This window comes from Pelmatolapia mariae, linkage group LG14, assembly GCF_036321145.2.
Source record: "Pelmatolapia mariae isolate MD_Pm_ZW linkage group LG14, Pm_UMD_F_2, whole genome shotgun sequence".
NCBI lineage: Eukaryota > Metazoa > Chordata > Actinopteri > Cichliformes > Cichlidae > Pelmatolapia > Pelmatolapia mariae.
The window spans coordinates 18,017,178-18,030,193 of NC_086239.1; the positions used below are offsets into that span (position 1 = coordinate 18,017,178).

Sequence of the window (13,016 nt, forward strand, 5' to 3'; positions counted from 1 at the left end):
TAATCAGTTCACCCAACTCTTTCCATCCCAGCTACTGTCCAGGCTAATTAAGCACAATTCAACCTCCTCCCTAGATTAAATCATGCTTTCGACTCAACTTTAAGTTTTGATAGACAAAAACGCACTCAGTGTTGACAAGTTTAACAGCACTGCAGCTCGTATGAACACAAAAATGTTAAAAAGCAAGCTTTTAAAATGACCATGTACTCTCTAATGCTAGCTTTGTCAGGGCAATAAACCAAAACAAGCTTAAAGACGCTCAACATTTCAGTAGTGCTGAAGGGCCACTATAAGCAATACTTTTACAATTTAATTTAGCCATTTGATTGACCTTTAAACTAGAAAAATATGGGTGATTGTAATGTGTCTAAACATTACACATTACACAAACACATGGAATGAATAACTTAAAGTCTTGGGAAATAAGGAGGGAGAGCAGCAGTTTAATCTGTAACATTGCCTCTGCTTTTGTCAGACTCCTCAGATCTTCCAGATTAAATCATCTAGGATTACCACCAGTCAGCTGAGAAGGAGATATATATAAAAATCAGTTAGAGCACAAGCACAGGGAGGTATTATGATCGTAAGATACTAACTCTATTATTAATAAATCACAAAAAAAGATTGAAAATTGACAGCCTCCTTACCATTGCTTCCAGAAGTACACTTAAATGCCATTAGAGAAAGGGAGATGACAAAAGGAATATAAAATATACAAGAAGTGGCAGGAGAGCAATATCATAACAGAGGTTTGAATGAAGGTCCTTGAATGTTTCCCTCCAGGTTTAATTTCCTGGTTTCTCAGTTAACCGCTGGGTGATGATTCCTCCTGATGCTGTGAGAAAGACAGAAATCATTGCGCCACAGAGAGGGGAGACTGAGTCAATGCGAATAAGAAGGAAATAACAGAAAGACGAAACTTGCGTGAAACACGCCTTGATCTAAAGGAAAGTGCTAAACGAGTGTGAGCGAGTGGAGTAGAGACTGAGTGGAGGGTTAAGGCACAGATGAGGAAGCAGAGAATCAGGTCAAGAATGAGAAAGCCTCACTAATGGGGCTGCACGACAGTCATTTAAATGTATGCATGTTTAAGAAAAAATGAAAATAGCCCGAGGGCAGCCTAATCTGTAAGACAAAGTGAGTTGACATTTTGTGTGTGTTTGCCCACAAGGAAAAGATAAGAAGCTGCTGACAGGCTCAAAAATAGCCGTGTAGGAATGATGGGCTCAAACAAACAACATGCCCTGTCTCTCTCTGACCTTCTCTCTCTCTCTTTTCTGATTGATCTGCCTTTCCCTACAGTCTCTCTCTGTTTACTCCACTTTTTTAAAGCTTAATCTTAATTCTGGTCACTCTTGTTTATCTCGCTCTATGTTTCATATTCAGTCTTTTTCGTGTCCATAGGGACTCAGAGCAGTGTACTTTGTTGGATTTTTTTTCTCTTTCTTTGGGTAACTCAAAAACTACTCAGTTATGGATGGATGGATGGTGGATGGATGGACAAATGTCTGGCTGTTTGTACTGGGATGTGACTGTCGGGCTGCATGAGGGGAGACTGCTGTTTAACGATAAGAGCACAGGAAGGGTTGCCACAGCAACAACTGGGACAGGAAACAGCCTTAAGATATGTAAAAAAGACTTGGATAAAATGGGAAGGGTAGCAGTATTACGACTTGAAACAGCAAACTCTTTTCTACAGATGAATCCAGCAAACAGTGTGCATGTTTAGCCTTGTAGTGACAGTGACAGTGCCATGGGTCACATTAGCTGGTAGCCCTTGTTACTGATGACCTAAGCATTCTACCCGTGATGCAGCTTTGTTGATGTGAGGTTGACCTGAATAAAAACTTTCACGATAACATCACACACAGCCGATTCGCTTTAATCTGCTCTGTGTGATTACCACGGCACCAAATAAGGGTCATAACCCACTAATGTTACACTATAATACCAAAAGTAATCTGTCACCCATCAAAATCATTGAATTCAGGTGTTCCAGTCACTTTCATGTCCACAGGTGTATAAAATCAGGCACCTTGACATGCAGACTGCTTCTGCAATCATTTGTGAAAGAATGGGTCGCTCTCTGGAGCTCAGTGAATTCCAGCGTGGTACAGTGATAGGACGCCACCTGTGCAAGTTCAGTTGTGAACTTAAATACTAAATATTCCACAGTAAGCTGTTAGTGGAAGCGATAAGGAACAACAGGAACTTAACTACAAAGTGGTGGACCACATAAAATCTGACACAGTGTCTGACTGCATTGTGCCAACTGCAAAGTTCAGTTTGGGAATGGCCCCTTCCTGTTTCTACATGACTGTGCACCACTGCACAAAGCAAGTTTGGTGTGGACGAATTGGCCGGACCAGAGACCTGACCTCAAACTGAAGCGTGACTTGCGTTTGCAGAACGCTCCCCCTAAATACTTTTGTAAGCTCTAAGCAGCTGTTTAACAATCCTCAGCTGGGAGTGATGATAGCAAAGAAATTAGTCATGAAGAGACTGCTAAGAGGTCAGGCAGCAAAAACAGTCTTGGAGGTTTTGGTCATAACATTTCCTTTTAACACATTAATCCTGCGTGATGAAAGATTATGCTTACCTAGTATGTTTGCCATGATTCAGGTAGTAGCATAGAGAGGACGTCAGTGGTTCAATCCTCAAGCTTCTTTAGTTCACATGACAAATGGTTTTTGGTTAAGATATTAAACCCCAAACTACCACTGTGATAGATGTTTAAAAATAATAACACTTAAAAGGCACATTCACACATTGCTTTAATACAGAAGTTTGAGCAGCATTAGAACATTTGGTTTATATCCCCAACATCTTTTTAATATTTTCTCAAGTTCAAGTCGACTTCCTGGTTAGTTAGTTCTAATTAATTAATTAATACTTGTTATGATAGTAGCAAACTAAAGTAAACTAACATGTGAGCATATTATGTTGGAAAAACAACCACACAGACAACATTGCAAAATAATTTGTGCCAGCGTTACCAGAAGTGTTGATGAAACTGATGCAGTTAAATTACAAAATGCATTATTATTACAAAATATGCATCATTGTGTATTCAACGTAACATCTGTCCCTCAGCTATAGGAAATAAAGCGGCAATGAAGAGATTTTGTTTTTCTATTTTTATTTTTCCCCAGAGTGAATGACGAAGCGGGAAAAAAATAAAAGCTCAGTCCGATTATCCAGCTCTCCAAATCTTTCCCAAGTTGCTGGACTGCAGCTGAATCACCGGATCAGAGCAAAGTGGAGGCGGTCCTGAAAAGTGATTGTGGAAAACTAATAAACACTCGATTGGCTCAATTATTTAGCCCCTCCTGAACCTACTAGTGTTACATTGTTCTTAAAAATTGCATTTGCGGTTTCAGTTGTGACCTGTGTGTAAGAAGGTATCTGACAGCTTCTTTTTATGTTTGCGTTCGCTCTTTGCAGTTCTCAGTGTTTCTCTACATCGGGTGTGAGGTATCCACTAAAAAACAAAAAACAAACAAAAAAAACCTGCCACAGATTTGCCATTGCTTTGCACAGGTGATCAAACAAGTCATTGTTCCATATCATATCAAACCTGGGCAAAGACCTGATAAAATCATTTTTTGGCTGGGGAAAAATAACAAAACACAAAGCATTCGAGCCAATAATGCTTGAAATATTTTATTTATCAAAACCAACAGACTGATTTTTTTTTAATAAAACAACAGAAAAAGACACAATAAATTATTTAGGTAAAGCATACAGTTTTGTCTTTAATATATTTTGAATGGAGCAACAGAGGTTGACCTTTTTTCGTTAAAACAGACATCAACAGCTTTTCTTTGAGTTAAAACTACTTAGGCACCTGTTGAAATTCTGGGAAGGGAAACTGAAACAAATCTCTTTGAAAGGTACGATAATCTCAAACGTTCCCAAAGGTCCTCTGTTTGTGTTCGATCTAATAAACTAGTTAAAGTTTTACGCTGAGATATATGTGATCTCATATTCAAGAGCTGCAGGAGAAAACAAAAGAGCTACATGGAAAAAAGAGCATGTCACTGGTGCATGCAACAGTGGAATGTGCTGATAACAGCAGCAAACTGGCAGACACAGGATGCACACGCTCACATACACACACACACACACACACACACACACACACACACACACACACACACACACGCGCACAACCACAGGTCCTGCTACTTTTATAATACATCAATTTACATGTAAAAACTATTCCTTTATTTTATATGCATGGTCCAGAAACTGCAGCAGCTGATGTCCTTATGCGCTCTAAAAAACAAACCTCACTACTGTTGTTTTTAAAGATTCCGCTTAAGTTGGATTTATTGGAGAAAGTTAACTTGAGTCACTTGTGTTACTTCAACACAATACTGTGCATTTAAAAATGTTTTAGCCTAAAATGTTGACCTGGCAAAACACAGCATTTTGTTGAAATAACATAAATGACTTGAGTAAACGAGGCACAGTGGCATGGTAAGAAATAAGGTCCTGGCCATCTAGTCAGGCCCTTTGTGTGTGAAGTTTGCATCTTCTTTAAGCGTCTGCGTGGGTTCTGTGAAAGTACTCTGGCCTTTTCCCACAGTCCAAAGACATGGGTCAGGTAACATAACGAGTAGTTTAATGATTTACTTTCTCCTGGTTAGAATTACTTACTTAAGAATTACTTTTAAGAAGTGTTTTGTGTAATATGTGTAAACATTATTTTTTGAGTAATGACCCCAACACAATGACAACAGTGGGGAAAACTACTTTCATGCTGTGTGTCGACCACGCAGCATGAATTTAACTTGCAGAATGGAATGTCTCTGATATGCTGATTAGTGATGGTGATGACTCTAAGCGGAGTCAATGAGAACCCAATGAGAATCGATAAGAAAAACAATTTTCTGAGTGTACCAAAAGTCAAACAATGAAATAACACATAGAAATTAAAAAATATATATTAGCGATTCAGAGATGATTTGGCTTTTGTTTAAAAAAAATCATAATTTACGTTTAGATGTTTGTTCTGTAAAGTATCTGTAGTCATTTCTAGTCCCTTCTACATACACCTGTACACTTTTCCAGCAGAGCGCCTCAGAAATCTGTCATTTTACCTAAACTTACCCAGATTTGTCATCTATTAATAATAATTCAGTGTTACAATGGTGAGCGTTTCATTTAATTTCTAGCTTTGCTGCTTTGACTCTCCATTAAACCGACAGCTACACACACATGCACACACAGTCACATGCTGAGCATTCACATGCTTGGATCCGCTGCCAGCTCTTACAGACTGTTGGTAACCCTCCACCCTTTAAACAAAAGGACCTCTTCCTGTGCTGCTACAGGGGGACTGACACGCATACACACACTCAAGTGCTGCTTGTGTTATGAGCAGAGATCAAGAACATCGCTCACGGTAATTCCCACAGATCTCTGCAAACTTACAGGGCAGCGTGTGAGACTGTGACACACACGAGCATTTAGAAAATACAAGAAAAAATTTGAATCTATCATAAAAGCATCGCTCTCCTCTTATCCCGATTTCCCCTTTTCCATCAGCCTCCTCTCCTATAAACTTCCTGTTTCCCTCTCTCTTTCCTCTGCTGTGCGTTCAGGGTCTAAGTGTCGCGGTTTTATCCGCGTTAGCAGAATTCCGCATAGCAGCTGGAATGCCAGGAATGCTTGGAAAATTGGACACGGGGCAGGAGCCGGATCTGACATTTTCTTTGATGTGTTCGAGTCGGAGGCAGCGAGAGAGAAAGAAAAGAAAGACGCATGAGCTGTGTGGATGGACGGACAGATAACGAGGAGCGTGATATCCAGACAAAGTAGAAGAAGCCTCAGGATTCTGTATAAATAACTACAGTTTTTTGGGTTTTGGAAGCCTGGAGTGGATGTGTGTGCATATAAATGTGTTAATGTGGAGGGCTGTAGTTAGCCTGGAGGTTGTAGTTCATATCAAGATAAAGTGTTATTTTTGTGTAAACTTCCTTCAACCCATCCCCCCCTCTCTCCCCTTCTGTTTCACACTCACTCATCTCAGCATGCTCCTGGCAGTTGCCTGAAGTTTCTAGAAACAGTCTTATTTAAAACAAAAAATGCAACAAAACATGTGAAATAAAAGTAAAAGACTTATTTTCTAGGCCTTGGAGAAAAATGCAGGTTCAGTTCAATCAGGCTGTCCTCCCTTAAAATCCTTTCATCAAAATGTAAATTTAAGTTTACAACAACAACGGTTTTAAAATTTGGGAGGAAAGAAATTGGATTGATTTTAATGGGAATTTCTTTGGAAGACGTTAACACTCATACCATACATGTAATGTTTAAATGCAGCACGAACAGTGAAGACAGAAATACCAAGTTGCAGGAATGGTAAATAGCAAACATTGGGATGGGAGTTGCATTTACAGGATTTACAGGTTTGGCCCATAGACAGAGGAAAGGTAAGTCATGACGCGAGCTGCACTTTACAAGTCAATTGTTACCTTCTTCTTTGCTGCATGTTTGTCAGCGGTGCTATTATTATATGAAGTCCATTGCAAAATAGATAGAAAGGACAACTCGTCTAACAGTTCCAGATGTGCCCGCCTCAGCGAGGGGGCTGGGAGGGACACGCGCACTCACACTGTTCATGATGTGAGAGGAAAATTTCATCAATGACCCAGCGAACCTTTGGACTCTGATGGCGCTGATACCGAATGGGGTCTGGAGCGTACTTCAGCACCTAGAAGAGGCACAGAGGGAAAAAAAATGGTAAGGACGCAGAATGGGAATGAAAATGGGCACAAATTATTTCTTGTTTTCCGTCTCGTTGCCAGACGTTGTTTTGTGTTGTCAAGTGATTGTATTTGTTGAATCCTGTTTGAATATAAAAGAGGAAATATCAAGAGGAAGCACACCAGTCGTGACAAAACACTACAGGAGTTCAACAACAACAGCAAAAAAAGAGGAACTGCTACCTGAGAGGATTTGAATATGTCAGAAAACTTGGCTTTGAAGCAAGTGGGGCAGGTCAAAAATGTAGATTACAAAGTCAAGGATGATGGGGTAGTCATGAAAAATCATCTTCTCCTGGCTTTTCGGGAGTTTCTGTTCTCCCTGTTTATTGTAAGTGGCTACACTAAAAATCTGTTCATGTCTTAACCTGTCTTCTTATTTGTGTTCAGAGTCTTTGGGAGCAGGAGCTTTTCCCATTATCAGGTAATAAGGAAAATACAAGTTACCAAAAGAAATGTTTACTGGGAAATACATAGCACTGAAATCATAATTTGATTTAGTCACCATTTGCTGCATTTCCTGTTAATGTAAAAATACAGCAAAAGTACAAACTGTTCCACAAATGATGCAGCAAATTTGTTTTCCAAAGCTCAATGAAAGAGACGCGACCAATGATTAATGTCAGGACTTCCCAGAAGTGAAACGTTAGTGTGAGTAATAACGTGTTTCTAGAGAAGTTAAGTCACTGAAGGAGGCAGCTACAGGTCCGTGATTACCGGCAAGGAGAAGAGTGAACAAAGGAAGTCACAGTCTCTGTACGCTACTCTCTCTTAGACACACAAACACACTCATGAGAACCCAAACTGCAGTGGTTCTGTACTCTGCAGTGCAATGTGTACCGACGCAATACACTTTTTTTCCCTTTTCGCACACATAGCACCATTACAACCCCAAATCCCACTTTTGTCTAAATTGTCATTGTATGATTTTTAACAGTGAGAGAAAGAGAGACAGTGAGAGAGAGCCCTATGGACTATGTTTCAATAATGATGCTATGCAAGAACAAAGACACAAAGAGATGGAGGGAAGTGACAGAGAAGAATGAATGGCAGGCTTAAAGAACAAGAATGGTGGATTGCAAAGGGATAAATTGAAAATGGGAATTGGGTAGAATGAAAGGATGATGGAAACCCAGAGAGAGAGAGAGAGAGAAAGGAAGGGAAAGACAGAATGCTTTCAATGCATGGAGATATGGAGAGATTAGAAAGAGAAAGACAGAGGCGGCATACAAAGCACTGAGAAGAGAAGTGGAGAGAAAGCGCGAGACTGATGGTGCATTCCTGTTTCATTGCTGATGCAGCCCTCGCTACTACTCGCCCAATTTCTCCCTGCTTGTCCCTCACTCTGCATCTAAATCACTTCCTCTCAGTCCTCTCAGTCCCTCTTTCATTCGCTCATTCTCTTACTTCCACAGCATCGTGTACCTAGCACGTAGGGAACTTTTAAATGTCGTTCTCGTGCTTGAATAAATCTGCTTCACCTTTCTGTAACATTTCTATAACCAGACAAAAAACAAATCTAAATTAATGATTTTTATGGCCTAATTGAAGTTTTTTTGTTTGGATTTGGGAGTGCTGATAAAAAATAATTATACAAAAAATAAATAATAAAAGTCCTATTAGTGTATTGCCAGCTCAGCATTTCACTGGGCTTAAAATGATGCTATGTATCTGAGGATTTTCATATATCTGAGTAACACAAAGAAAGAAAACAGTATCTTATTAGTCTACAATGGGCCTGTAATTTGATATGATTGATATGATATTAGTCTTAGTTCTGATATATTACATTTAGCAATAAAAGTGCATTATAGGAATGTTTTTCTTTGTTTGTAATAGATGCAGAAATGTTCTTACAGGACTGATGCAGATAAATCTCAATGCTTAACGATAAGTTCTGTGGAACTAGCTCCAAGTTTGGTTTTGGGAGACTGACACCCTCTCAACCTTTACAGTTTAGTTAGGTCTAGGCTGCTGGGGGGTTTCCCATGATGCACTGTGTGTTTCTTCTTCACCTTCACCTTTCTTTTTTCACTCAATACGATATCATACAATTGTTGGGATTTTCTCTGTATTTTATACCTTAGAATGTAAAGTGCCTTTAGGCAACTGTTGTTGTAATTTGGTGCTACATGAATAGAATAAAGCTGAATTGAATTGAATTTAAATGAAGTAATGAGCGGAAAGGGGTGAATGGAGTTGAAAAAGATTTTCCAATTTTCATATATATGTATGCCGTTTGTATAACTGGACTTTGTGAATATTACAGTATATTTGTAATTATACATTCTGTCCATTGACTCATTCATCGCCATGTGTGATAAAGGTTAATATGATTTGTTGCTCCCTCTCATGTTCGAAGTGAGGTCTCACTTTGAACATGCAAGTCTGAGAAGCGGTTAAGACGGATGACTGGAGTAACACACTGTTAGTATTTAATGAAGACAGCAAAAGTTTGTGAAGTGCGAGACATTTTAGGGCGATTTTTTGCTGAATTCATTTTCAGACTTTATAAGAAGAACCCTTAACGACCCCGTGCACGGCTGCATAATTACAGCTGCAATATGCACAAACATACACGGAAAAATATTGAGTAGATATCTTACTTTACCCCATTAAACTGTTTATGATTTGAACTATTGTTTTTATGGACAAGAAACATTTTTTTTTCTTTTGAAACAGAATGTATTGAAAACAACGGTTTTACTAACAAACAGTGTAATGGTTGTTACAATTTGCTTCTTCTGGTGGACTGATCTAGTTCCATCATAGTTCAACAGTAACAGTAGCAAAACCATCTCTTACACCAAAAGTCTCAAATATCACATGAGCCATTATGGAAAACATCTTTGAAAGACATTGCTCACCAGATAGATGCAGCAGAGGGAATATTTAGCAAATTTCCCTTTCACACCCTCTAATTTTCCTGCTCTTTTCCACATATAAAAAAAGATTTCTGCTGGTTTACTGTGAGATCCAAATATCTTAGTGTGCCTGTGTGGGTGTCTGTATAGCTTGCATGTCTTTTCTTTCTTTCTTTGTGATGCTGTGTGGTCTGGAAATCTGTAATTATCTGAACTCTGTGTGAGTGCCTCCATGGTGCTAAACCTACCTCGTGCAGTTTGAGCGTTGTTTTGGAGGCCTGACAGGTACAACCATTATTCCAGTTAGTAGTGCCACAGCCACAGTTGCCCCCGCAGCGTTTCACCAGCAGACATCGAGGGAAAAAGACAGCGTTGGTGGTCTTCAGCTCTTCTCGCAAGTTCACAGAGTAGTTGCGAGGAGTACAGCTGTACCACTTGACATCGTTGTGAAGCCGGTTCAGATCAACTTGACAATAATGCAGAAAAGTATCAAATTAATAAATGATCACATTTTTTCCCCTCTCGCTTTGTGCTTTTTATCAAGACTTACTAATTTTTACAATAGCAAATTACCTTCTCTTTTTTTAATCTGTTGTGTTTTATGGTATGACAGAAATACACTAAGGAAAATAGCTCTTTTTATACTGTGTTACACTGCAAAGTTCCCTTTAACATTAAGATTGAAAGAGTCAGGTCAGTTATTGCTTTATGTGATGATAAAGACAAATGTGTGGGACAGTGGAGGCACAGAATGAAGAATGGCGTGGAAGGACGGGAGTGATTTACATTGAAAATATCCTTAATATTGACTGAGTGAAAATGGTTGAGAGGTGGAGACACTATTAGTTATGGGGACAATTGCAATGACAAGTGACTGTAGAGATGGAGAGAGGATCGAAAGAGACGCAAAGATGAAGAAAGGGGGACAGTAAAAAAAGCAGGGGGCATTCATTGATTGAAGATCACAGCCTTTCTTTGTGTCATCACTCTGAAGAAAAATCACCTACTTAGCGCACACTGGACCTGCTGCAATGGCTCAAAACTCATTTTGGGGGAATTAAGGGAATTATTTGACAGGTGGACAGAAAATAATTAATTAAAGCACTTGTTGCTAAAGATTCAGATCCAGGAGCTCGACTAGAATCTTTATACGTTTATTATTCACATAAGTCTGCTCGGTGAAAATGTAGAAGGTGAATATTTGTTCTGATGCCAACAAACGACTGTGATGAAACGATTGATTTGTAATGTGGTTAAGCAGAGAACTACAACAGTTATCTCAGTTATGTACAGACAAATGAGAGAAATGAAACCGACACTCGTGCTGTTTTGTCTGTGAAAAACAGCACGAGTGTTTTAATTTAATCTGGGAGCAATTCAGAGAGACCACAGGCAGTTTGAAGGCAAAAAGATAAGAGGAAGAATAGAAAAAAGATAGCAGAAGCAGAGCAACAATCAGTGGTGGTTTGATTGCTCACTGATTGTGGTCATCAGCAGAATAATAATCATTGCACTGTCCATACCGAGGGCAGTGAATCTTTACAACACACGTGGCATAGAAATCATAAAGTGGATAAGAACACAAGCTCTTTTTTTATTTTTTAAAGAAATTAATACACAGTTCACTTTGATTTACTTATCGCATTGATAAAAGTAGATGTAAAAGTTGTAAATGTTTATTCAGTGGTCTCCTAGAGTTTGCTGGAGTCATACTCGAGTACATGGCTTCAGCACTTATTATACTACAGTCGGATGTTCCACCGCCTGCAGAAACCACTTCAGGGACGCATGACTGAGTTGGAGCTTCGCAAAAGCAACATAACAAGAAGATACTGCTGATACGTTCACCTTTATAGTAGACAGCAACTGTCCTCCCTGAAAAAAAATGTAAGTACAAGGAGAAAGCCCTAAACGAAGTACAGTCGTGGCTTAAGCACTCAATCCCTAGCAGGGCTTTTGTCCATATATATGCACTTGAAACAATTTAAAGGTAAAACTGTCAGCATTAGCAGAGCTTCATTAGCAGTTCAGGTAGTGCTGTCAAAAACGCCCCAAAAAACACTGGCAGCGAGACAGCATGGCTGCCATTAGGAGAGAAATGCGAGGAAAGATTTTATCATTTCCTTTGGCAGCGCAGAGTGAAGGAGAAGTGAAGGTAGATAGCACTCTATATATATTCCATTTACAACACTGATGATGGTTGTTTTAGGCCTCCTTTTTCAGTAAAATGGTAATAAGAAATTAAGAACAGACTTATGTGTTATATAGAAAAGAAATGCATCAAATGAAAGCTATCTCTAGTTGAGGTGCTGCACACGTTTGCCTCTTCCTTTAAAATCCTCGCATTCTGTCTTACAGGCAGCTGATATTTGCACATCTGCGTCAGACTAAATGAAAAGTGGATTATGTCAGCATTTGTGTGAGTATTAGCAGGTTAAATGAGGACAACTGTGTGACAATATTGGATAAGTAGAGAAGATAGTGTGAAATCAGTTTAAAGCTATCTGCTCATTTGAATAAATCTTATTATACATATAAAAATGTCAGGAAATTAAGAATAATGATCGTTTGCTACTCAAATTCTTTCTAACAAGGGAAAGAACTGCCATGTGGAGCCTGGCACCTCGCAACAAAAAGACTCCTGGTTTGAACCATCTGGTTGGATGGGGTCTTTCGTGTGTCTTTATGGGTTTCCTCTGGGTGGTCCCCAGTGCTCGAACATGCTTGTCAGGTTAACTGGTGATTCTAAATTGGCCTTAGATTGTGGATGGGAGGGTATCAGGTTATCTGTCTGTCCGTATTAGCCCTGTGATGAACTATCCATGGCGTATCCTGTCTATTTCCCCCTATGACAAGTGGATAGGATCTAGCCTCCCACCCACAACCCTGAATTGGTGTGGATACAGCTGAACTAAATGTATCTACATTTACAACCATATTATAGTCTTTATTCCTTGTCCATGCTTGCAAATGACAGTGAACCCATCATGTAAGTAGTCTGCGATTTTACTAAAGATCAAAAAAGACACATTTTCAGCAAGGAATAATTTCATTTCTGGTGACAGAATTGTAGGTAATGTTTCTTTAGATTTTACAATGTGACAGCAGCACATTCAGACTTATGCTACTGCATTGCCTCTAATGAGCAAATCCAGTAACCGGTAAGTGTGTTTGTGTACTTTGGGGGTAAGGCACATGCTTTTATGGTTGACGGTGAAGGCACGGGGTTCTTTAGGGTTTTTTTATGCTGTGAGCTTGCAGGTGTGTATGTGTGAGACTTGCAGGGCTGAGCTTGTGTCTGTTTAAGGAGAATGAGTATAATCCCAGAAAGGCACTGGTGTGGAAAGGGGAGGGAAAGAACACAGAGGCAGATGAGCAAGCA

At 39.4% G+C, this 13,016-nt stretch overlaps 1 protein-coding gene across 2 annotated transcripts in view; it reads right to left on the minus strand.

The window, feature by feature from the left end:
- Positions 1 to 6,028: 6,028 nt before the first annotated feature.
- The window catches only part of pdgfd (platelet derived growth factor d), a 55,073-nt gene continuing 48,085 nt past the window's right edge, over positions 6,029 to 13,016 (minus strand). For both annotated transcript variants that reach the window (XM_063493782.1, XM_063493783.1), the window contains 2 exons: positions 9,883 to 10,100; positions 6,029 to 6,718 (listed from right to left, as the gene is read on the minus strand). In XM_063493782.1, coding sequence (XP_063349852.1) covers positions 6,584 to 6,718; positions 9,883 to 10,100 — 353 coding nt within the window. In that variant the 3' untranslated portion in view covers positions 6,029 to 6,583. The remainder of the gene's footprint in view (positions 6,719 to 9,882; positions 10,101 to 13,016) is intronic.